Source organism: Limanda limanda, chromosome 15 (assembly GCF_963576545.1).
Source record: "Limanda limanda chromosome 15, fLimLim1.1, whole genome shotgun sequence".
NCBI lineage: Eukaryota > Metazoa > Chordata > Actinopteri > Pleuronectiformes > Pleuronectidae > Limanda > Limanda limanda.
The window spans coordinates 7,523,892-7,548,719 of NC_083650.1; the positions used below are offsets into that span (position 1 = coordinate 7,523,892).

At 44.0% G+C, this 24,828-nt stretch overlaps 1 protein-coding gene across 1 annotated transcript in view; it reads right to left on the reverse strand.

The window, feature by feature from the left end:
- The window catches only part of ank3a (ankyrin 3a), an 87,661-nt gene extending 63,250 nt beyond the window's left edge, over nucleotides 1-24,411 (reverse strand). The window contains exon 1 of the mRNA XM_061087061.1: nucleotides 24,289-24,411. Coding sequence (XP_060943044.1) covers nucleotides 24,289-24,411 — 123 coding nt within the window. The remainder of the gene's footprint in view (nucleotides 1-24,288) is intronic.
- Nucleotides 24,412-24,828: the final 417 nt, after the last annotated feature.

Here is a 24,828-nt window from a genome sequence, read left to right on the forward strand (position 1 = left end):
GATTGATAATCTATAACCAGAGAGTTCAGATTTGATTCTTCAGACATCTGCTCCACAGCTCTCATGACTGTACGTGCATCGTGTTATCTCGAGCATCATCATGGCTCTAGGAAAGCACCACATCTTTCTTGTAGTACGACAAAGGAGTGAAGTGGTCTGATGCTGTTATAGCAGCGTCCTGCCTCCTGATGGCCACTAGCAGGAATGACATTCAATTAATAAGTAAGCAAATAAAAGAATGAATGAATGAATGAATGAGTAAATACTATAGACCCATTTCACATCCCAAAAGGCAACAATGAACCTTTCTCCAATGAAAGACCTTTACTGAGAAAGAAACTAACGCTGTATCAAATTCTAAAAACGCTCTGTTTCAAGTGTGATTCAGTTCCTCTCTTTCACTTCCTCTAATAGAAACAACATTATATGTAAATCCTACTACCTAAGATATAACTTTATTAATCCCAGAAAGCAAGATACAGACATGCCCTGACAAACATTCACTTAAACAATAGCTGCATTGAGTTAAAAGAGCAACTGCTTTGAAAATGTCTGGAGGAGCAAATTAGTGTATTTCCTAAAATATCTAAAGCATATAAACAACATGAATGCAGTCAATGGACATTTTAAATATGCAGGTGCACAAGCAACTACCAGTCAAGGTCCCAAATACTTAAATGTGCACTGGAACAACATCCTGTGTGTTGTTGCCATGCAGCTTCAAGCATGTCCCCCTTTCAGGCACCGTTCTGATTGTAGCAGAGTTCATACAGAGCCAAACACCAGCTCAGTAATAATTCATGATACACAGGACTGTAGTTGTTGGTTCACTGAATCCACAACATCAACCTCAGACATCATCACACAGCACAAATCTCAGCCTTCAGAATAAAGCAAATGAGAATAAATCCAAATCTCAGCACTACTCACTTGTGTCAGGAAGACAGCACCGTCCTCCACAGCCATATCCCCCCCCCTCTCTCTCTCTCTCTCTCTCTCTGTCTTTCCCTCCTCTGTGTGAAGAGGAGTGAAACCTGAGCTCAGGACAGTTAACCCCTCATCTGTTCTGTCAGCTTCCGTCTTTATCTTAACCTCCCAGGCATCTAGCCCACTAGGACCAGCAAGGTGCCATCAGCTCAGGCAAAAAGAAAAGCGATGCTACAGAAACTGGAGGACACAACAGCTCCTTCCTCTGCCTGGTCAACGTCGTGCGCCGGAAAAAGAAGAAAGAGGGATGGAGGAGTGGGGAGGAAAGAGGAGAGCGGGTCTCTGCTACTCTGCAGCGGTGAGTAAACAAAGCATCTTTCAGGGACACGCTGCAAATCCCTTCTGCTGCTCCTCTCTCTCTCTCCCTGTCATCCCCCCATCTCTCTCTCTCTCTCTTTTTTTAATGTGTCAACCAGGGTAAATCCCCGCCGCCTCACAGGAGCTGGCCCCTGCCCCAGAAAGCATCTTCGAAACGGGTGGGGTGGGGTGGGATGCAGGAGGAGCACTTGACTTACCATAATAGCCGAGGCGTCTCCCTCCTCCCTCTCTGCCTCCTTCCCTTTCTTCCTCACCTTCATTTACTCTGAGGGGTGGTGGTGGGGGGGCGCTGACACTGAGATCTTGATACCCAAGGTTGGGGAGGCAAGAGGGGCCGAGCTGAAAATAGCAGCTGAAACAAATACTTTAACTGAGGTGACTCGGGTGGGATATGTCAAACCCCCTCCCCTCCCTTCCCATCCTTTCTCGTGTTATCCCACCCACTCTCCCTCTCTCCCTCTCTCCCTCCTCCCACTCACCGGTTCACTCCCCCTGCCATCCTCTGCCAACACATGGCTCTGCATTATCATCCTGCTCATCAGCTTTTTCTCCTCCACACGGACAAAGAGCAGCGTGAATGTGTGAATGTGTGTTTTCAGGCTTATTGCTCACGCAGGGCTGATTCTACGTGTGTCTGCTCAGGGAAGTTTTCAAGTCCAAATAACAGCAGAGAGGACAACAACAATAACACCAGACGCTATCTTTGGTGAAAGTGCACCAGTGGGGGGGGCCGCCCCACAATCAATGGGGACACTGTGACAGCGGATTAGGGGGCTTTTCCCTTGGTATTAGGGACACCCTCTGTCCTCCCACCTCTCACCCCTCAGCAGTCAGATGAGCAGGAACTGGGGATGAGGAGCTCATCCTCCACTGATAACCCCCCCCCATACACACAAATCCTGCTCCCAGTGCAGGAGACCAGCAGCGAGTTAAACTCCCTGCTCCCTTGGAGAATGTGCACAAACCAGTGTGTCCATGTAACATGTAACGTTTCCACAGGCACGTTAAAGGGCCTGTGTAATTGGGTAATTACACCTGTGAAGCATATGATGTGATTATCTTATCTCGGAGGACCACTCACAACTGTAAAGATCTCCCATGGATTGTATGTACATGTTTAAGAGGCCATATGATTTCATACAATATTAATATTGGGAAATTTTGAAAAAAATACTTGTTTAGCATCTCATCTATTTATGCCAGTTATGAATATTTTTTACTGTGTAGCTTCTTCTTTTCATATATTTGTTCGTACTGCCAACAGGCCCAAACCAAAAGGTGCTCCGATATTCTCTCACATCCTTATCATGTCTGTGATTCATTAATTTCATCTGGGAAATGTAGTTTTTAGCAAATGATCAAACTGAAGTACATAGTGCATGTGATGGGATCACATTTAGCTGTAGATTTTTAATGAGGCTAACTGATGTGCTTTTAATCCTTTTGGACAACAGTGAATCAATCACAGTGCCGGCTCATCGCTTTGGGGTGTCTTGCCAAAGAAAACTTCAATTCACACTCGAGTGAATGAATGAATGGGGGAAGCTGAGATTGAGCAGACAACTGTCTGGTTAGTGAACAACCTGCTCTACCTCCGCTTTACCACAGCTGCCTCTTCATAAGACGTCCCAACTTCATCTTTCATTCCTCATCACCAGTGTCTGGGCTTCAGGGGAAGTCTTCTTCTATCCAACGCATCTAATTTAAACAACTGTTTCTGTTACTTCTGCCAAAGTGTGTTCCTCTTGTTCACATTTCATTGTCGGTGTCATTTGTTTCTCTTTGAGTCTCGCTGATAGAACTACTGATTTCCAATCTTTCAGCAAATAAACAAATCATCATGTCCGCCTCAGCCGCTTCACGTTTACTGTGGTGCAGCATCGTTGAGCAGAAGCATAATTCCTGCAGGGAAACTTGGCTGAAAACACATTTTTGTTGTTGATGGAAAAGTCGCTTTCCACAGCTGAGTAAACAAATGCTGTGGTCGTTCACTTCTACAGCATCTGGAAAATCCCCCCGGACACACTTTCCATTTGCCAGCAGCATTTTGATTATAAATGATAAGCACAGTTCATCAGTGTCACACCCGTGCATGTTATTTATAGCAGGAATAATGCTTTCCTGGCAGCGCTGCCTGTAATATCATGCAGCTCGTCCATCTCTCAGCCGCCGCTTTCACATTCTGTCACTATTCCAGAGGAATGGCACCACTTGCATCATGGGTATTTTCCAAGCGCTATCAGCTTTCGGACGAGAGACAAAGAGAACTGGAGAGAGAGTCAGAGAACGTGAGAGCTGACAGAGGGAGTGACAGATGCTCTGGACCAGAAGAGGTGACTTGAACATGTGATCGGTGGATCACAAGCTCCTTCACGCTAACGCTGCAGCGAGCAGCTTGGATTCTGCCGGGTTGACATGGCTACGGGGGGGAAGTCACAACAGAGGAGGATGGGAGTCAAGCGTACTCATGAAAAATGATCTCTATTGTCGAAAATCTAATTATATTACATCTGAGAAGACTTTTCCTATTCTATTTACAATTAATATAATTTATATCTTTCTTATGTTGTCATTTAACAGTATATTTTTTCTTGATTGATTTGTACAATTGACATCTTAAGCTTCAAATGCTACTATAGGTAGATTATAATTAAATATACTACTTATTGTTTCGCACTGGTCTTTTGAGAAACTAGAAACATTTATAGATCAAATCACCAGATGTGATATGTAATGTTACCAGATGTAATATTGAGTGTAACTGTAATCTGTGGTTCAGGAAACATTGTGAACAAATAAAATATTTACTGTTCACTTTATTCAGGTTAAACACTCAAAATAAAATCTTAAACCCGTTTTATTACTTCTCATTAAGGAGCCTATGTATGATTGATATATATATATAATATATAATTTCTTGGAAGTACTACTTTGCATCAGAACTGTGTTACGGATGTTAAATTCAAGCCTGAAAACACATATATGCTTATGTATTCAAATGAGAAAGAAAGGGCTGTGGGGCAAAAGCAATAATTGTGACTGGCTTTCACAACCATAATGTGTGAGCTCAGCCATCTGAGGGGAAGCTGTAAAACATCCCACCATTCTCATTCTGGAGAGTATCCTCAGTATTTGCGCAGAAGATACAGCACATAACACACACCAGACGGAAATTTACTGCCCCCGCTGCACAGAGACCGCTCAAGGGCACAGCTCCTCTCCGTCACCTGGGACATGAAACCGTCAGGGAGGGAGGGGATAAGGAGAGGAAGTGAAGGAGGCAGGGAGAGGAAGGGTAGAAAGCACAGAAAGAGGAGGAGGAGAGGAGAGGAGGGAGGGAACTTGGAAAAGGAAAGTAGGTGAACCATTCAACTGGAGCAGTGAGTGAATATGCAGACCTCAGACGTCATCATGCTGCACCACGATATCAGATTCGTTACTGAGCTATTACTTTATCAGAAAATTCTTACTATGTAAATAAGTTAAATATCTATTAAATCCATATTATTTTAAATTCTACATTCCTGTTTTGTGTGGTACTAAAAGACCCTATTATCATATGTAGTTCTACTACACATGAAGCCTCCTACTGTCTCTCCTGTGTCTGGGACCAGGGGAAGTAACGCTGACCCTGACTTGGGGAGAACCTGAATGTCGCATTGGATTTCATCCAACTGACTTGTCAGCTGTTCGGGTGAAACCTACACACTAGTGCACGCCTCGGATCAATAGCTGTCCCGCCAAAAAGTCACCATAAAGACTCCAGAAGAGCAAAGAAGAGGACAAGGAAATACACACAGGGGAAAAGAAGGGGGGGGGGGGGGGGTATGCTTGAGAAGAGAAAAGGTCAGAAGGACTGGAGAGACTGTAAAGATAGAGGAGAGTGAGAGAAGACCTGAAATGATTATTAGATTAGTAGACTAACATAAAATGATCCAGTTTGATATTTGGTTAATATACATTTTCAAGGATCTAAAAGTAAATGTGCTCTTGTTCTGAAAAGGACGAATTTGCTGCCTTACTTAGATAGTAACTGGAAATCTTTGGGTTTTGGGCTGTCACCTTAAAGGTTTGATTCACTATATGGTCACTTTGGCTGTATGCTATTTTATTGACCAAACAATTACAATGTTAATCAACTAAATAACCAATAATAAGAGAGAGAAAAGAGAATGTAAGATAGAAACAGAACACACAAAGAGGAAGAATAGATGAAGCACAAAGTTATAGAGCAGAAGAGCAGAGCTCTCAGCCAAACAGCGACAAGAGACCAAAACTACACAACATGTCAAAGTTCAGTTAAATCGAGCACAAAGTCAGAGACGAGTCAAACATCTCGTCCTCCTCCTCCTCCTCCTCCTCCTCCTCTTCTGCTTTTCTCCTCTATAGCCTCAGTCTGACCTGCAGCAGATTGTGTTCAGCAGTCAAACACTGGACTCTGGTGGACAGTCTCCTGCATGACAAGTACTATCATCATCATGAAAACATCACAGGTCTCACATGTGTCCACATCTGGAGTATTTTTTAAAGTGGACACATGTCACGATAATCATGAAAAAACTATGACAATTGTGTCCATTGAAATATGGGCTGTATTCATGCTGTTAGATGTGCATCACACTGTAGAACAGAAGTGACGCCATCTCAGGTTAATGACTAAAGAGACTTAAGTCCGTAAACCATCTTGAAACACCTTGTGGGTCAAAAAGCCAGTTGTCCACTGATACATGATTACTTATGAGTGAGTTTTTGATACATCATTGGAACATGAAAATGCTAATGACGAACCAGTGGATGCACTGAAATGACTTCTACCAATAATAAGAGCCAATCTTGTGTGAACAGCAGGTCACATGCATGGGCTGCAAGAAGTGGAATTGAGATGAGTTGAACTAGAAGTGTGTCTATGTAGAGGAGAGATGGGTACGTGTGATACACACATTTTCAAATTTCAGGGGGGATGAGGGCTACATGTGACAAAGAAAGATGTCAATATGCTGAAAGGACTTCAGAGAAAAGACTAAAGCTTATAGGATAATAATACTAAATCTCCTAATCACTAATCTCAGCCACTATACTTCATGGTCTTCCCATTAAACACAAAAAACTCAAATACTTAGTGAATATTTGGTAAACTGTGCAGTATACTTAGTCTAAGTGATTCAATAATTTGTCGGTACACAAGACACAGGACTGATTTTGTTATGTAGAAACAGTGGTAAACAAACACACACAGCAGATACACACACACATTAATTTTACACACAGAGATACACACACGGGTACTGAAAAGGAAAAACTACACTTGAGTCAAATACACTTGAGCAGCCTGAGCTGATACGACAGGATTAATCAAATCTCATGATTGACTTGATTTGCCACTGGGGGAAGATGTTCTTTTTCTCTCTTTTTCAAAACACTGTTTGAAAGGTGAATAATAAAACCAATTCATCAACTGCAGACGCCCATTACTACAGTGTCACTCTAGTCATGGTGGAAAAGAACTGGAAGGACATGAAAAAAAGCAATAATCCACTCACAACTTCTCTGTCTCTATCTCACTCATCCATCTTTGAACCATCCATCCATGTCCGCTGATCACAGCCTTTTCTGTGTTTTCATGTCATACGTCTGACTTTTCATCGCGTGGGTCTGCACATGTGTAACAGACAGGTACAATTAATGATGTGCCATGTACCTTTCTAAACTGCCCTTGTGTCCTTGTAAGCAACAGAGATCAACACGTTTACAACCTTCTACACATCTTATCTGTTGCACTGGTTTAGTGCCACAGCTGCACTACAGTAAGGGCGAGTACACTTTGTAATAAATGTGCATCTGGCTCCACAGGGTATTGTTAAAGTCAAGTTAAAGTCAATTCTGAGTGAACTCAATTCCTCTTTTTATCTTCTGCTGCAAGTTTATTTTTTCCTTCATCCTTTATTTAACCGGGAAGGTCGCATTGAGATACAATATCTCTTCTGCCAGGAAGTCCTGGCCAAGATGGGCAGCAATGAAATAAAATGCGTTGAATATAAATACATGCAGGGAAAAATAACACACACACACAAAAACAAAAACGTTCAAACATACAGGTTAAAAGCACAGAGGAGACAGGAGTAAAAGAAGCATCAATATATCTGGGATTGCCAGCTAGGCTAGATAATTGGAGTCACTTATTCATTCAGTTAATTTAAGATATTGTGTGTTTTTTTGTGTATGGATCTGCCACAGATATACTGTACTATATAAACAGTGTGTGTGTGCGTGTGTGTGGGTGTGTGTGTGTCTGGCAGTGATAAAATCTCTCTGCTGAGACCCCTGCAGCAGACGGCGAGGCTCCTCTCCAGACTTTGTGGAGAAGGAAGAGGCCAAGTCTGAAAGCTTTGTGTTCACATTATCACTTCTCACTAAACCACCACAGCAGAGAGGCCCATACATTCAGCTTCTCTCACATCCTGCAAACACACACAGACTGTATCTAGGTTGTGACCTGGCATTCCTTTGTATGGGAAGATTTAAGTGGGACAACATGAAATATCTGTATAATTATTGTGTGTATATTACTTCTCTGGATTTCAAAATCTAGAAAAAATACTATGTTCTGCCAAAGAACATAGTATTGAGCCAAAGAATAAAACCTGGTATTGTAAAATAAAGTCCGTTACTGAGCCCAAACTAAATCTGCTGTAAATGTAATTTCTGTAGCTTCGACTTCAACATTATAATCGCTCATAAAGTTTTCTATAAAACAGAAAGAGGGCTGTTGTGGTGGCCTGTCGTCGAGCAGGCCTGAGCGGAGTGGTGCTGAGTGGTGTAATGGTTTGAGCCTGATCTTTGGCAGGCGGAGAGCACCAGACAAGAGCAGACCACGAGCCATCTGTCCCCCCTGAACCCCCCCCCTCAGCCTCCACACACACACACACACACACACACACACACACACACACACACACACACACACACACACACACACGCAGACAGTCACGATCATGCACATGTAATAAACTAAACACACACAGTCGTCTCAGTAAACGTGTTAAAATTGAGGGACAATATTCTAATCTTCTGCCTTTGACACGAGGCCAAGTGGATCAAAGGCTCCATCCAGACGTGAAAGGAATAAAGAGGAAAGAGGAGGAAGGAGTGAAGCCTTGTGAGGAAGAGTGAGAGTGAAAAGGTGCTTGAATTTATCCAATGTCCAACATCCTGAGCGATAAATCGGCTGATCTTTCATGTAAACTTCTTAAATCTCTGCTCCTTCACAAACACAGAGGTTATTACAGGTTACAGCCTCCTATACACTGGAGTGATAGTCTCTCAGATCCTGGCGTTCCTGCTCGGCCAACAGAAGGCTATTAGGTGCTGAAGCAGCCAGCTGCCCCTCAGGCAACACAAAGTAATAGGCTGTTGAATGGGGAGGCCCAAATCCATAATAGCAGCAGCGTGGCAACAAGACAGACAGCGGCAGTGTTGAGAGTAAAGAAATTCACTATGCTATGAAATGGTCGTTATTCCAATAGACAAAGCACTACACTACAACTGCACTACACAGCAACACCCATTCTGAATCATTTCTTTCCAGCTGGAGGCCTGACAGCAAATACTCTGGCACGTTAGTCCCTTAACAGCAATTATGACGCCATGACCGAAGCACAACATCAGACCCGGAGGTCACGGGAGTTTAAGGGGTCAAGCGTGGCCTGAAGGAGGATTTCATTAGTTTTAAGGGGAGGGCAGGGGAATGATCATTCATTCCATCTGTAGACCGGCTCATTTAGAATAAAAAACACCAGCAGATGTCAGTGCAACAATCCTCGTCACTGCACGTCAGGTGGACCCTGGGAGTCGCGTCATGTGACTTTCCAAAGAAGCTTCCTCTGATGTCATCTCTCCTTGTGTCGCTGGCCGGGCTCATGAGCAGCGTCTCTCTGTCGAAATGTGCTGTGTTGAGACATGGGACACGGAAATCGATAGAGGGAGGGGTACAGGATGATCCAGGATGTCTCTCTCCTCCTTCTCCTCCTCCTCCTCTCTGGACTGATTTTCTTTCAGCGGGACACTGCAACATGAATCTGCTCCACTGGTCTTCTGTAATACAGTCACCCAGGATTTAGACCGATCCTCAGGAGGCACACAGGCTCAGGTAGATCTTACACGATGGATATTCGGCAAAACAGTTTTCAATACAACTGTAACAAGTCTCAGGTGTGGACTCTAACTTATTCTAGCTTTATTTCAGACATGCAATATGAGGTTGAAAGGGCAAAGTAACCAGAACAGAAGGAAACATCCAGCTGCCATCATGTGTAACTGTCACCCAGCAACATATCCACTGTAGTTTGTTCAAACTGGGCAAAAACTAGAGAATAGAAAGGAATCAAAAGCAGCGAGTCAGTGTTTAACCACTTTTCTGATGCATCACATTCTCAATAAGTCAAATATTTGGGTGAGACCTTGATGTGGTCTGCACATCACAGTGTAACTGTCACAGCAGGTAGAAGGCAACAAGCAGCAAATGACTGCTGGCAGTTCGGACTCAGCCTCTTGTCCCGAACCGCAGACATATATTTATTTTTATCGTGGATGGCAGCACTTTTACTTTAGACCAGTGTTAGTGACATCCTCACGAGCCGTCCCCCCTACCCCCACCCCCCTTTGCATGAGGGCATGTTGGCTGACCCTCTGTGACCCCCCGTCCGTCCATCCATCCATCACACACAGCTCATCTACGGGGCAAACCAATGTACGCTCTCACCACACGTTTACATAGAGTAGGCAGTCTTGAACACGTATTTTGTGCAGAGCAATACACAGAGCAGGCACACACACACACACATACACACACACACTCATTTTGCCTGATATGGTGCATGTGCATGCAGCGCGCTTCAAGGTCGCAGAAACTAATGACCTATAATAAGACACAACCTTGACTGATGATGGGTACAGTCAGTTAGCCTGGCTAGTGCAGACACTCACACACACACACACACACACACACACACACACACACACACACACACACACACACACACAGAGTACAATGATGCTGAGCTACGTTCTTCACTGAGGTGGTTTCTCATCTGCCACACTTATGATTTGACCTAATATTTTTCACCCGTCGTCTCATCGCTCCCTTTGTACAGAGTGTTTCTGTTTTGTTCTCTTTCCTACTCACCCCTGACCATCAGAGATTTTCTGAGAAGTTCTAAAAATGTCCTTTTGAAAAAACGGGGACGATTTTCTCTTTATTTCAGGGGACATATCTGCGACATATATCCTCCGTGTTGGTTTAACCTTGTGGTAAACGCGCGTTGACATGTGTGGCTATGTTGCCAACGCAAGGGGACACAAACATGTGATATCAGGGACAGAACCTGAAGGGTTCTCTTCACCTGATTAAGTGATATGTGTTTCCATGAGGACACTTTGAGGCCGTGACGTTGTCAGCGACAACTCAAATGATCAAGTCACGTCCAGGAGTTTCCACCCCCACACTCCGCTCACCTTGAAGTGCCTCTTACATACAACATTAACATGTGGTGGGTGTAATCTACACTCACACAAACACACATGGAGAAAGGCACAGGTACAAAGACTCAAACACAGGCACACACACACACTGCATACACACAAATAATGTGTATAATGTTGACATTGTATTAAACTGTCAAATTGCAATCCTGCCAACAAATCATAATGTTGTATGAGAGACATTTTATTCAATTGACTCTCTTTCATTTTTGAAAGTGAGGGTGAGGTGAGGGGTATTCACTTGTAACATGCAAATTCACCACTAGGTGTCACTAAATTCTACACACTGAACCTTTAAAGACCTTTAAAATCAATTGGAAGTCAATACGTTCCATTTTATTTAAAGGTCAAAAGTACAAAAGTCACACTGACCCTGTGAAACGATGAACAAGCACTGCAGCTACTTTCTTTTCTGTTGCTGTCTCCTCTGTGTCATTTCTGCTTAGTTCCAACACTTCTTCTAATTGGACGCTTCAGCAACTTGCATGTATGTAATGGCCCGAGTGACCGTTTGGCTGTCAGGGTAGGAAAGGTCCCGGAAAAGTTAAAAGCGCAATGTGGGTGTCAAGATGGCTGACACACAGCTGACAGCATCCCCATTCAGCAACACACACACACACATACACACACACACACACACACACACACACACACACACACACACACACACACACACACACACACACACACACACACACACACACACACACACACACACACACACACACGGTGACAGCAACCTAGTCAGCAGCAACACTAGCAACAATCTGACTCATGTTGCTGCGTCTAGTTGCATCAGATCAAACCTTCAAGCTGACAGATTGCAAAGTGTGCAATTAGACAGTAAGGACAATGTGGTGTCTGCTTTTAAAAACTGTAGTGTATAACTGGTTTATAACTTCTTACTGTAGCATATAGTTCGGATCCATGCCAAAAGTTAAAGTTTTTTCTTACTTGACCCATGTCAGCCACAGCTCTGAGAAAAAACTGCAGTAACTAAAATATATGAAACTTACTGTGGTACCAATTCTTGATTTTCAACATTTTAAAATAGAGGTGAGAAGCTTTTGTCGTTCATTGGTACATTTTATGCAAAAGCAATTTTGTCAAACACCTGCTTCAACACAACTGTAATACCAACATGACACTTCAAAGAAGGTGCAAATAAAGTTGTGGTTAACCTCAAAACTTGAATTCACTAACAGGAGGATTTTAGACGAACATAGAAAGGAGTCCAATCCTTGTTTGTTCTAAAATCGAGACAAAGCGACAGCACACAGACTTTCTGCTCTCTGGACTATTACTCACTTCCCTCCAGGTAGGAAATGGCTGGGTGGGATCATACTAGTACTATAGATATACGACGACATCTCTGAGTCGAGCCGCTTTCAAAACAACAACCAGAGAAGGAAACCGAAAATATCCAGTGCGAGATTGTCAACACATGGGAACACACATCGTCATCAAGGGAGCTGGCTGAAAGATGCTGCAGGGCTGTTCTATTTCCAACGTGATGGGTGTTTGTTAAAGAGGCTGAAACCAAACAGGGCAAGAAGCACCAGAGGAGGAAGAAGAACCAGATGATGCCGAAGATCATTTACGACCTATTGGTTCAGTGATGGTGGAGAAGAATTAGCAACTAGGAAACAAGAGAATTCACCGTGACTCAGTTATGTCCGGGAGAGCGAGCTCATGTGTTGGTATTGACCGTGTGAGCTGAGAGATGATGAAGCAAAGATCAGGTTTTACCCTCATCATCAGTATTAACGGCCTTCATTCCTGTAGGATGTTAAACAGCCGCATTTCACTGGTGACAGATCTTCTCCCATATAAATAACGTTGAATTCAGAATAGAAGAAATTCCCCTTTGCAACTTTCACGAACAACGGATTATTTTCTGGATAAAATAGACCAATAATTTGGGGTTAGAAATTGTCAGAAAATAGAAAAATATGTATATTACAATTGTGAAGCTAGAACCAATGATTTTTACAATTGTCCATCCTTCTAGTCATTCATGATCCAAAATGCTAATCTGCATATATTTTGACTGTGGGAGAAAGCTGTAGCCAAAGACAGATTAGACCTAGATCCAGTCTGTGAGGCTGATACATTTTCTGTCAATCAACAAATCGATTAACTGACTAATCATTTCAGCCGTGATAACAGCTTTTATCCATCCATCTGTTCAAAATCCCCAAAATCAGTTCATACGATTAATCATTTCCTGTGTCGACTCATTTAGTTTCAGCTTCATTTAGCATCCTTATTCCTGCTTTACTCTTTTCTCTCTTCACACCACCTCTCCTCCTCCTCCTCCTGTGTTTGTGCCCTTGCTATACAGTATTAGTGATGGATTTCTGGCAGGAACAGTGGGCTTGAAGGGCACCTAGAGCCAGAGCACAGCATCAATCCTGAATTACTGTTCTGCCCTAAGGGGGTAAACTCATATCACAACATGTACAGATAGTTCCCCTCGTGGCACCGATCCTTTCTGGATATAAAGTCTGATTCAAGTCTGCATAAAAAAAACCCATCTAGGTTCTTTAAAAAGAGGATCTGTGAAGTTAATTGTCACATTCAATAGAAAGATACAACAGAAAACGATCTCTTTGATAATTCTCAGACACCAATGGTCATGTAGGCGTATTCCAGCCAACCATACATGTAATCTCACATTTTCCTGATTATTCATGAACAGAGTGGAACCAGTAAGAACCAGAAAGAGGAAGGGAGGAAAATCAAAAAGAAACATTGGAAAAGCAGAAGCACAGACACAGACGTGATCAGCTGCAGCGCCTCATCCTGGGTTCTCACACATGGTACAACTTGATACTGCAATTCCTCTCTGATAGTATATAGTAAACCAGGTTGTGATATTACGTCACGATATTAATTCTCCGCTGCCTCACTCACGTTCCGGTGACAGTGTCTTCATGTGGATGGTAAAATACACTTGCGTTCCACAATATGCTGTGAGCGGTCACTGATAACAGAGTGCAAACATGTTGGGCAAAGCTGCTGGTGAATAATTCAGTATCAAACATTAGGCAGACAGAACGCTTTGCTACTGTTCTGGCTGTGCACACAACTGTTAGGAAAACACGAGAACTGCAGCCTAAGACCTCACTGTGCATGTGTGTGTGTGCGTGCGTGTGTGTGTGTGTGTGTGTGTGTGTGTGTGTGTGTGTGTGTGTATGTGTGTGTGTGTGTGTGTGCGAGCCTCTACTGTCTAAAGGTCTATTTATCCAGTGATCTGACACATAACCAGCTGAGTAGAAGAATACCAATCCCAGCTCGGAGCTACAATCAACCTTTCCCCATCAGCCGACATTATGCTGAATTACAGCGTTCTGCACAGGGTCGCTCGAAACTTGTATCACACAAGCCAGCAGATGACAAAACACATCATTTCACCTCGTGTTTTTACCGCTGACTCTACACACGAGGCCAGGCACATGCTGGAAATACAGAGTTTCCATGCTAGGATCACACACTGCTACACAGACTGCAACCTTTTCACACTAAATTACCTCCTTTAAGGTGCGATGGAGTCGCTCCCCCCAGGGCGCCAAGCAAAAGTACATTTGTGACAAACCGGGGTTTAAGAGCCTTTAAGAGTTGTAGCTGAGTCTATTAGCCGGACATAACATGAGGTGTATTGTGCTTCAGAGTAAACATCTGAGGAGAAAATAAAAAAGAACGAACCATAACAGATCAATCCTTCACAGTGAAAAACAGAGAAGACGAGTTGTGTTTGGAGAATGGGGGACGGCTGGACATGCTCAAGACAAAATGACTTCCCAGCACAATCAGCCCGTGCAGAGAGAAAAGGTGCATCTCTGTTTGGGAGTTGGGGTTTGGTAGATGGGACAGAGGGGGTGGGGTGAACATGTTCTCTAATCATGAATCCAGGCTTTTTTCTGCTCCCAAAGGGACCCTGAATATCAACCCCCCCACCCCCCCTTGCTGCTGCCACCTCCTCCTGCTGCTTCCGGGCCCCCCCCCCTCTTTTACTCTCCCTCTCTCCGTCCCTTCTCTCTCCCTCCCCCATGCGAAAGAGCTAACTATGAGGAGGTGTGATTACCATCGATCTGTCCTAACAGAGCCCATCTCCTCCGCCTGTGAGCTCCAGCCTGCACGGCGGGGGGGGGCGGGGGGTGCCACGGTACCGGGACCACACCATCACGCCTAGGGATGGGTATCGTTTGGTTTTTATCCGATACCGGTTCCTAACCGATACTTTTAAAACGATACCGGTGCCTAAACGGTGCCTGAACCGATACTTTTTTCAAAAAAGTGCACAAAACGATGCTTGACTGAGAAAGGCTTTTTTTATTGCCAAATATATTAACTGTTTAAAGTAGATTATAAATATAAATAAATACAAAACCCTTTTTAACTTAAAACTATGAATAACATACGAACTGTTAACAAAAGTTTACACTATACTTAAATAAATAAAAATAAATACAAAACACACACACTCTGACTCGTGACTCTGACTTGGTGCCTGAGCCAAATGAAGACTGAGGGTCGCTTTCCCATCACTCGGAGACCCCCGTGTCTCCGCGGCTGGGGCTGTCGCAGGCAGGCTTCGGCCCACCTTCGTCCCCCTAAAATGCGGTCGCTTTTATGAAACATTTCTCGGCGTGGTCTTCGCTCCTCCCGCACCGACCCTTTCCAAGCCGACCCGGAGCCGGTCGCGGCGCACCGCCACGGAGGAGATGCGCCCGGCGGGGCCGGCCAGCGCCGGGGACAGGTCTAGCGAGGAGATCCCCCCCCCCCCCCCCAACACCTGCACCGGAGCCCTGACGCACGCGGGGCGCGGGCAGCGCGGGGACAAGAGTCTGTCCACAAGCAGCCGCGGCCGACATGCGGGGGCCCGCGGGAGCCGCCGCTTCCCGTGAAGGAAGGAGCGGAAGTGTGAGGAGGCGGGACGAGCGGAGACCTCAGTCTTCCATTGGCTCAGGAACCGAAATGAGGAACCGAAATCTCCGTTGCATTTCGGTCCGGGTAGGTACCGGTTGTATTGGTACCGGTTCCATATTGGAACCGGTTCTCGGTACCCAACCCTAATCACGCCCTTGCCCAGGGAAGGAGGCTGTGTCTGGGGGGGGGCGAAAATAATGTGAGAACACGAGGGTGACGAAAACCTTTCACACATATCGTGAATTTAAAGTCTGCGACATGTTTAAGATATCTTTGCATCGCCGTTGTCTCCTTTGCTTTATAAGCTGAGCTGGGACCTGGAAGCTTGTAAATGGAGCCAGACGCCAAAAACTGATGATCAGCTGATTCCAGTTATCGCTGCACATGAAGGTGGCATGGCAGGTGGTTAAGTGGAGGACAGGGAGCCGGCGTGGTGATGGAGGCCAGCAAAAAGAAAGTAATTATCAAGCCATACAAGCATCAGTCCCATGGGTCAACAGAGTGGTGTGTGTGTGTGCGCGTGTGTGTGTGTGTGTGTGTGTGTGCGCGTGTGTGTGTGTGTGTGTGTGTGTGCATGAATGTGTGTGTCAGGGGAGGGGGGGGCAGCATCATTTCAATAGGATAAGCTTTATCTGTGAGTGGATGACTAGCACCTGCCACATTTGCATTAATGCATGCACACACACACACACACTCACACACACACACACACACACACACACACACACACACACACACACACACACACACACACACACACACACACACACACACACACATACATACACACACACAGGGCTGCTTCAGTCAACACGTCTCTCTCCTCAGGCACCATGAGAGGCGCTCTATGAATCAAGGTTATTATTACCATCATCATTATTATTATTATTATTATAACTGATCGTTCACCGTAAAACTGTGTGAAAGTGTTTGAATGCAGCGCCGACATCTTCCCCTGGCGTCTTTCACACCCACCAGCTGCGCCTCCCGTCCACTTCTCTATTCTTATCTCTCTTTTCTCTTATTCCCTTCTTCCACTCCGACAGATCCTCTTCTCTCTCTCTGGAGCTCCTCCACACCTGCCCACCGCCTCTTGACCTTTCTTTTCTCTCCCTCCGTCCAAGCCTCATCAAGTCCGCTGATTCATCTCCAGCTCTTTCTTTCCCACTATTCTGTCTCTGTGCCCCCCCACCCCCACCCACTTTACATACCATTCAGCCCTGTAATCACATCATTAAGCAGCATTACTGTATCTGTAACTACACGCGAATAATCTCACGGTGAACTGCGCTCGCTCCTTTTCGGTCTCACCCTTGAACATCAGAGGTGAGGATGTCCCGTCTAAATGAGATGAGTGATGGGGGGGTGAGAGGTAACTCTGTGGCAGACTTGTTCCGAGGGGAAGGTCCCTGCACTCCGGTTTAACCTGGTGTTTTTAGAGATGTTCCTGCTCCAGTAAATCTTACTATCTGCTCTTGTGGTTGATTTGTGTGTTTGCATCAAACTTGAGGTATAAAGCTGCATCTTTCTTCTTCTTCTCAGATTATATGGCAAATTGCAGAAAAGCCATATCCTGCACGAGAGGACTTATAAACCTGAGCAGGATTGTAGTTCATTGTCATTCATCTGATGCAAACAAAATGAATGAAACACTTTATTGCATTAATGTACCGTTCATTTGTAAAGCAGAACAAATACACCACAAGCCCAGGTTGCATATATTAACATGCTTATTATAATCTCTGAGACCATGGCCACAGGCTGCATTACATTGTTTGTGTGCGTTTGTTGCTGCTAATAATTATTTCCATGACTGATGAAGCTGCTTATCTCTTCCTCGATAAATCACCGGGTCCATAAAATGTCCAATAACAGTAAATCCTATTCCCAAAACGATACCAGTTTACTGTTTGTTTTGTCCAAGGAAACATAAAACAAGACACGTAAAAATATTCAGACTGGTGTCACATAAAACAAAGAATAGGCAAAAAACTGCCATTCTGCAAGGGGAGCATATTAAACTTGCAATCTTTTCGGCTCTTGATCCACTGACAGTGGCACTAATAATTTTCTACAGTTGCCAGTTTAGTGAATTTATCACAGGTAAACTCCACATTCTTACATGTTTTATGCGGGAATGTGTGATTTTCACACTGAAACTGATAGATATCACAAACACTAAGACAAAAATTTGAATTTTTTTTTTTCCTCAATCTCCATATTTTACAATTTTCTGTCCGACTAAAGGATTTAACGCTCCTTAACGTTATGGATTAATATAATTCTCCTATGTCTTCTAATACATGCTAACAAGCCTCTGAGTTGTAAGGAAGTGAGAACCTCAGTTTGTGTGTCATTCTTACTCATTTAATGAGCCCTGAGATTATATTGAACTTTAATCTTCATATATGTGTCATGTGGAATAACATAAGTAGTCCAACATACAGTAGGGCACTACTTCAGAGAGAGAGCAGGAGGAGGAGGAGGGAGGAGAAGGGAGGGTGCACATGGATTGGAGGAATGGCGAGAAAGACGCCACTCACCTTCAAATGACCTTTAGGCTTACGATCATGCTTTCTCCCTCGCTCTCTCACTCTCTCTCTCTCTCTGACTGACTCTCTAATTCTCTACATTTCTTCTTATCTCTCACTTGCTCCTCTCTCTCTCTCTCTCTCCATCTATCAGTCCTCATCCCTTCCTCTCTCATTCTCTGCCCCTCCCTCTCGCTGCTTTTCTCTCTCCGACTCTACGGTGCAAACACACACTTCATCAAGCGCCCGCATGAAAAGACAGACAACGGTATAATCTAGTGTTGAACACAACTTAAATAACCTGATGCAGATGTCAGATCTTCTCGACCAGGAACCACGACCAGACAACATGGATTTTTCTCCCCAGTGGTAGGACAAACAAATCCCCCTCGTGCACTGGTTTCCAGTTACGAAGGCTCCATAAGAAATACCATCACCACAAACACACACACACACAAAAGAGCACACGCCATCCCCCAGCAGTACTCCCAGTAAGGACCCTCAAAGTGGTGGATCAATAATTAGAACAATCCTTATTACACGCTCTCATTTCCCCTTAGAGACTGAAGCTAATCTAGAACAATAGCAGCATACAGTCGAGCATGTCGCCCATTGGAGCATCCTGCACGTTTGCGGCCATGTGAAATACAAGTGTGCGGATTAAAGACTGACTGATTAACTTGTAGTGTGTTTAAGTGGAGAGAGCGATTGGATTGACATTCAACGGAATCTAATTTGATCTGTAGATCTCTGACCTGATTTCAGATAGTGCAGTCGATCTGAGTTTGTCTTAGAATATAACATGGCAACAATATTTATGGAAAAGGTGGAGGCTGAATGACAATCACAGATCAGTAAAGCTTTTTAAATGGGAGAATGATGCATTATTGGATATTTGTAACCTTACAGTTGTAATACTTTAGATTTCACTCCTGGTTAAATTCTGATCAGTGATATCTTAAGCAGCTGTTTAATAAAATATTTCTCTTGTGGAATGCTTTTATTGTGAAACAAGTAGGAAATATTTAATTTGCTTTAGCAGGAATTAAGTGATTAACAATTTAGCACCAATAAAGATTAGACATGAGACTCAAATGAATAAGAGAGAAATCGTGGTGTGATATAATTCTGATATGGTGTAAAGAGAGTGAACATTTAACTGAGATTAAATTGTGGAGGATTAAACACCACATTGTTTTCTCGTGAATCCCTTTTGCTTAGGTCAGCAATCCAGCGTGAGAGAGGTGGACTCTAACTATGGAGCAGTAATTACTGAATGTTAATTCTTTGAATGACCAGTGCAGAAGCAATGCAGACCATAATAGTCCGGTGAGCACAGCAGTATGCACAGTTTTGCTCGCTCTACTCATTCCTCCTGTTCATACTATTAACTGATTCATTCCTACGATGCTTCCAATGACTGATGAAGGACAAAATCCACAATCCTCAGTTTGCTCTACGTCTGATTCTCGAGCTGGAGCGTATGAGCTGCTGTATGTGTGTGTATATGTGCTCGTACACAATGCAAAGTTTTACTATGAACTGCAGCAACTGCTTTGTAGTTCAATTTACACACATCACACTCCCACCATGTTCATAAAAAACTCAATATTCTCGACATCAATTGTCATTTCAATAAACAGACGCTTGGCAGGCTCCGCAGACTCACTCCTGCCAGCCGTCCTGGCGGTGGCCATCTTGATGGTGAAAACATTTTGTAATAATGGGAGGGGTTCCCAATGCCAATGCAATTAGCTGAAGCATGCATGAGCGCTGAATTCATTAACCTCCATCATTTATGGGCTGGTGGGGAGGGGAGGAGGTGAAGGAAGGAGTAGGTTTTGGGGTGGGGGGGAAGGAGAAGGGATGCGACACACGTGCCGGCTTTGTTTCAGTCAGGCCAGATAGTGGAGTGGAGAGAGGAGAGCGAGTAAAATGAGACAGGGAGCAAAAGAAATAAAGAAAAATGAGAGATAAAGCTATTGAATTATGCAGTGATATTATGTATCGTCCCTTCATGCTTCCCTAAAGCCTGATGAGTCTTTCCCCCCGCGGTTTATTTTCCCTCTACGGGCCGGGCAGACTCTTGCCTTGCCACTGTTGCCATGGGCTTGCTCTTAAGGCAGCCAGGCTGACTTCCAAATTCAACACTCCCCATCGCCCTCCAGCAGTCTGCTAAGATTCTCCACTGAGATCCGGTTTCAGACCTCACTCACGAATGATGACGACGTTCACTTCTGAGGATCGGAACATGCCGGTGATCTTTGGATTTTTGTAAATTCTATTTTCATTAGGTTTCCAGTAAATAAAGTTGGACGATGCATCTCCACCTTTATTAGAAATTAGGTCATAATATTGTCTGTGCAGTAGCAGCAGGGAGTGGAGCCCCTGTGCCTCAGATGTCAATTATTTTTTAAGAAGATACACTAGTGTAATAAGAACTATCTAGAATAAAAGACCGCATCTTTGATAAAACATTTTGGACGTGTGTACTTTGACTGAGAAGGCAGAGTTTAAGTCCTACAGTGCATCGAGCCGCCAGAGCCCGACTGAGCTGCTCTAGCTTCACGATTGAGAAGCTGACATTTCATCCTTCCTTATAAACTGTCTATGGTTTAGATAATGACACAATAATTGGACGTAGTGAAGAAAAACTGGCAAACAGGCGCAGACATTCCTTAGAAGATAAAAACACGTTCAGATTATAGTGTAGAGAGAATCCAGCTCATGGCCCATATAAAGCCTGTGAGAGAAACAATAGGTACAGTACCAAGCGTATTCTGTGTACCGGAGCAGTTTGTAAAATTGGGACACAGCAGAAGGGAACCTATGCTGTGCTTAGCTCTCCCTCTCCCTCGGGGAATCCATTGGGGGCTCCTGGCTCTAGATAAGGTCATTAGAAGAAAAGCAGCTTGGAGAATTTATGTAACAGTATAACAGGGGTTTCCCGTTCAGATGCCCACTGTTGCTACTTGTTTTTATCACAACCTCTCAGGAAAATGAATCCACACAAAAACATTTGAAAGAAAAACAAAGATGCAAAGAGACGTGGTTTCTTCCCTCTAGTCCTCAGAGCCTCAGGTCGACATCCTGGGATCCCCAAGGTGCTACAGTTAGGAACTTTATCTTCTTCAGTACTGCTTTCCTCACAAACACACACACACACACACACACACACACACACACACACACACACACACACACACACATAGACACACAGTACACCAAGTTGTTTGGCATCTGGCAGGGATCCCTCCCCAGACACCCTGGACTCCATTAGACCAACACTGAAGTGAGTGGCCTCTGATAAAAGCCGCATCTACTCCCTCACATGCGCTTTTTGTTCTCATTCTGCATTTTGATAGTCAGTTACTCAGGCTGTTTCTAATACAGTGTTTTATATCAACTCTCTAGTATTTTACTTGAGTCCATGTAGAGATTCCTACAGTGGAACATACCAAGATATGTCCCCAGTTTCTCCACCTAACTTTCTATGCGACTATACAAGTCTGTGATGGATGACAAGACCAAAAATCCCCATGTTTTTTAACACTAAACTAAAGAGAAGTCAGAGAGAAGTGAATGTGTGAATGAGGGAGTGATTCTGGACACAACCTGTGATTCATTGAACTGGACACTTTATATAACAAGATGGGAAATTGCAATTTAAATAAAACACGAGACTGGAATATCCAGACTGACACAACCTTCAATAAATGAACTACTACTACTACTACACTACCTTAAACTAAATATGGGTTTGCAGCATTTCAACCTGCTTGGTGACTAATGCAAATGAATACACCAATGGGAAGGCAGCACTCTGCATTTACAAGTGTTCTCTACATAGTTATACACTCGCTTTACCTAAATATAGCATGTAGCTCTCTGACAGGAGTGACTCAAAGCAGCTTGATGCACAGTTTGCAACAAGATGAACAAACCGGTTTACAACAGGAGCAACAAAGCTCAAGAGTAAGAGGTAGAATGAAAATACTAATGACAAACTTGTGATACAACTTTTACATTATTTGGGCTACAAATGATTTTCACACATGGAGACAAATTGACGGTCAAACGTTCGCATTTTCTTGTTCTGCAAATCTTTCATAGAGTCTCTGTCATGTGACTGAACTATTCGACTGAAATATTCGACTTATCTCTCTTTTGTGTGTGTGTTTTACGCACACGTGTCTGTGTGTTTCCACGTGTCGTTGGACACAGTGAAAGTTGGAAGGCCACCAGCAGGGGTAAGCATTGCATGATCAAGGTCAGCCAAAGAATTAAAACCACAGGAGTGAACACAGGAGAGAACCTGGTGTGTCGAGAAACACATTTGTGGCTCATCTGTGAGGGTGTGTGAGTGAGAGTGACCCACAGCGATGGTCTAAGGTTCAAATCTCTCAAATAAATATGACAAAGACCCAGAAAAAAAAGGGGACAAAAATAGTGAGAAAGACGGAGGAGGGAGAGAATGGTAGATTGGTGTGAGGACAGAGGGAAGGACGGAGAAGAGAAAGCGTATTATTCTTTGGATGGCACTGTGCACAATCCAGTCAATACAGCACCTCTCCTGTCTTCTCCTCTCCTCTCATCATCCCCTGTTCTCGTCTATGAAACACGAGCCATCATGAGGACTATAAAACCTCCTATTGATCAATATCTCAGACACATCATTCTCATATACAGAAGCACAGGAAAGATAAAAGTAATGTGCACCCACAGGCATGTTCACGCACTTTAAACTATCCTCTTTGCGTTATTTATTTTTTGGTTTACAAAAGATTAGACCGTGAGAGCTTTATTTATGTTTAGGCTAAGGTCAAATAACATTGTCAGCAGCATAATTCAAAACCCGGCACCCATGGGCGCAAAGTACAGTAAATGTCACTGTTATTGACTCACGGCCAAATCACTACCCATTCAATGTGTAGATTGCAGACAGGTCACACTGTTGATGTAGATGACAAGTTAACCTTTTCTCAAAATTCCCATTTCTATCAGAGGTAGCTGATCGTTTTTATACCTTGTGGCTCCTTTTCACTATTTTGCATGAGTTTCCCTCTGGTTTGTCCAAAGTAAAGAGCTGACATGTAAGAGAGGAAGAGGAGCAGGGAGGGAGACCCACGTGCACTTCAGTTCCTCCTCCATCATATGAAAAGCTTTGTCATCAATAAATCAGTCGTGTATGCATTATACATGGCTGTCTGTGCATCCAAGCACACGCACACACACAGATACAAACCCACTGAACTACACACACACACGCACACACACATTTCCCCCCAAATGTGGAGTGTGAGAGGAGTTTTGGGGTTTTTGTGTATTTTAAACTGTGTATAAACAAACATGACCTCACAGTTTACACAACTCCCAGCCCTCGTCTAATTTGAAATGAAGCCCACAACACGGTTGCATGGATCGTACTCCTTGCAGAACAACTGACCAACTCGTTGCTCACTGACACACGGAACGATACGCAGATGTTTAAGGAAGCCCTGAGTGACGTAGTGTTCTCCAGAATCGTTGGAAACGTTCAAAGAGTCAAAGGCAGGAAAACAAAACGCTCCATGTGTCCATCTGCACAGCGTTCACGTCCAGATTCGGGTCGCTGGGATCATCAGGTACAAACAGGTGAAGTTATGTTCTCAGCTATCGCGTAAAAAAAAAAAAGACACACACAAGCATATGCACACACTACAAATGCACAATGAACACATGCAACATCTTCACACACGCACACATTCAGTCCACAAGGTTAAAGATGCTGCATGTCTTGAGTCTCCACGTGCACATGAATATGAGCATGTACATGATGTGAGGAGGAAATCTCGAAACCAAGTTGATGTTGCTGGTCAAGAGGAGATGTAGAGACCCACACACACACACACACACACACACACACGCACACACACTCAGTCATGCTCGATTGATGCTAGCGGAGCAGATGAAGCCACCAGCCGAGCCAGCCAGTCCTCGTTACCTTCCTCTTTTGTTCCCGGGACGCTGCTCTCCTGCTCTTCCTCCGCTTCTCCTTCTCGTCCTCTAATGCATTCACATCCACTTCCCCCCGATTCTTCTTCAATTGGGAGGCCGCGTGAGCCATGATAGGTAAAAAAATGGAAGAGGCACCACACACCACACACGCGTGCCTCACCTGAAATCCCAGAGAAGTTCAGAGCTATTTCACAAAACCAGGATCTCAGAGTAAAAAATAGGGGTAGAAAAGGAAAGGGGGGGAAAGGGAAGAAAAATGCCCTCCTTGAAAAGGAGAATGGAGAAGAGTAGGGTTTCTCTTTTGAGGTATATCCTGTGCGTCCTTTCTTCTGGTTGTTCCTTTGGTCTGATATGCCCTTTCTCTTTCTCGTTCTCTCTTTTTCTTCTTCTTCTTTTTCTTCTTTTAAAGTGATGGAAATGTGGATGAGAGGAGGAAGCACCTTCTCCTCATCTCCTCGTCGTCCTCATCCTCCTCCTCGTGTGTCATCCGCTGGCAGTGAGAGAGGAGCGCGTCCAGGAGAGGTGA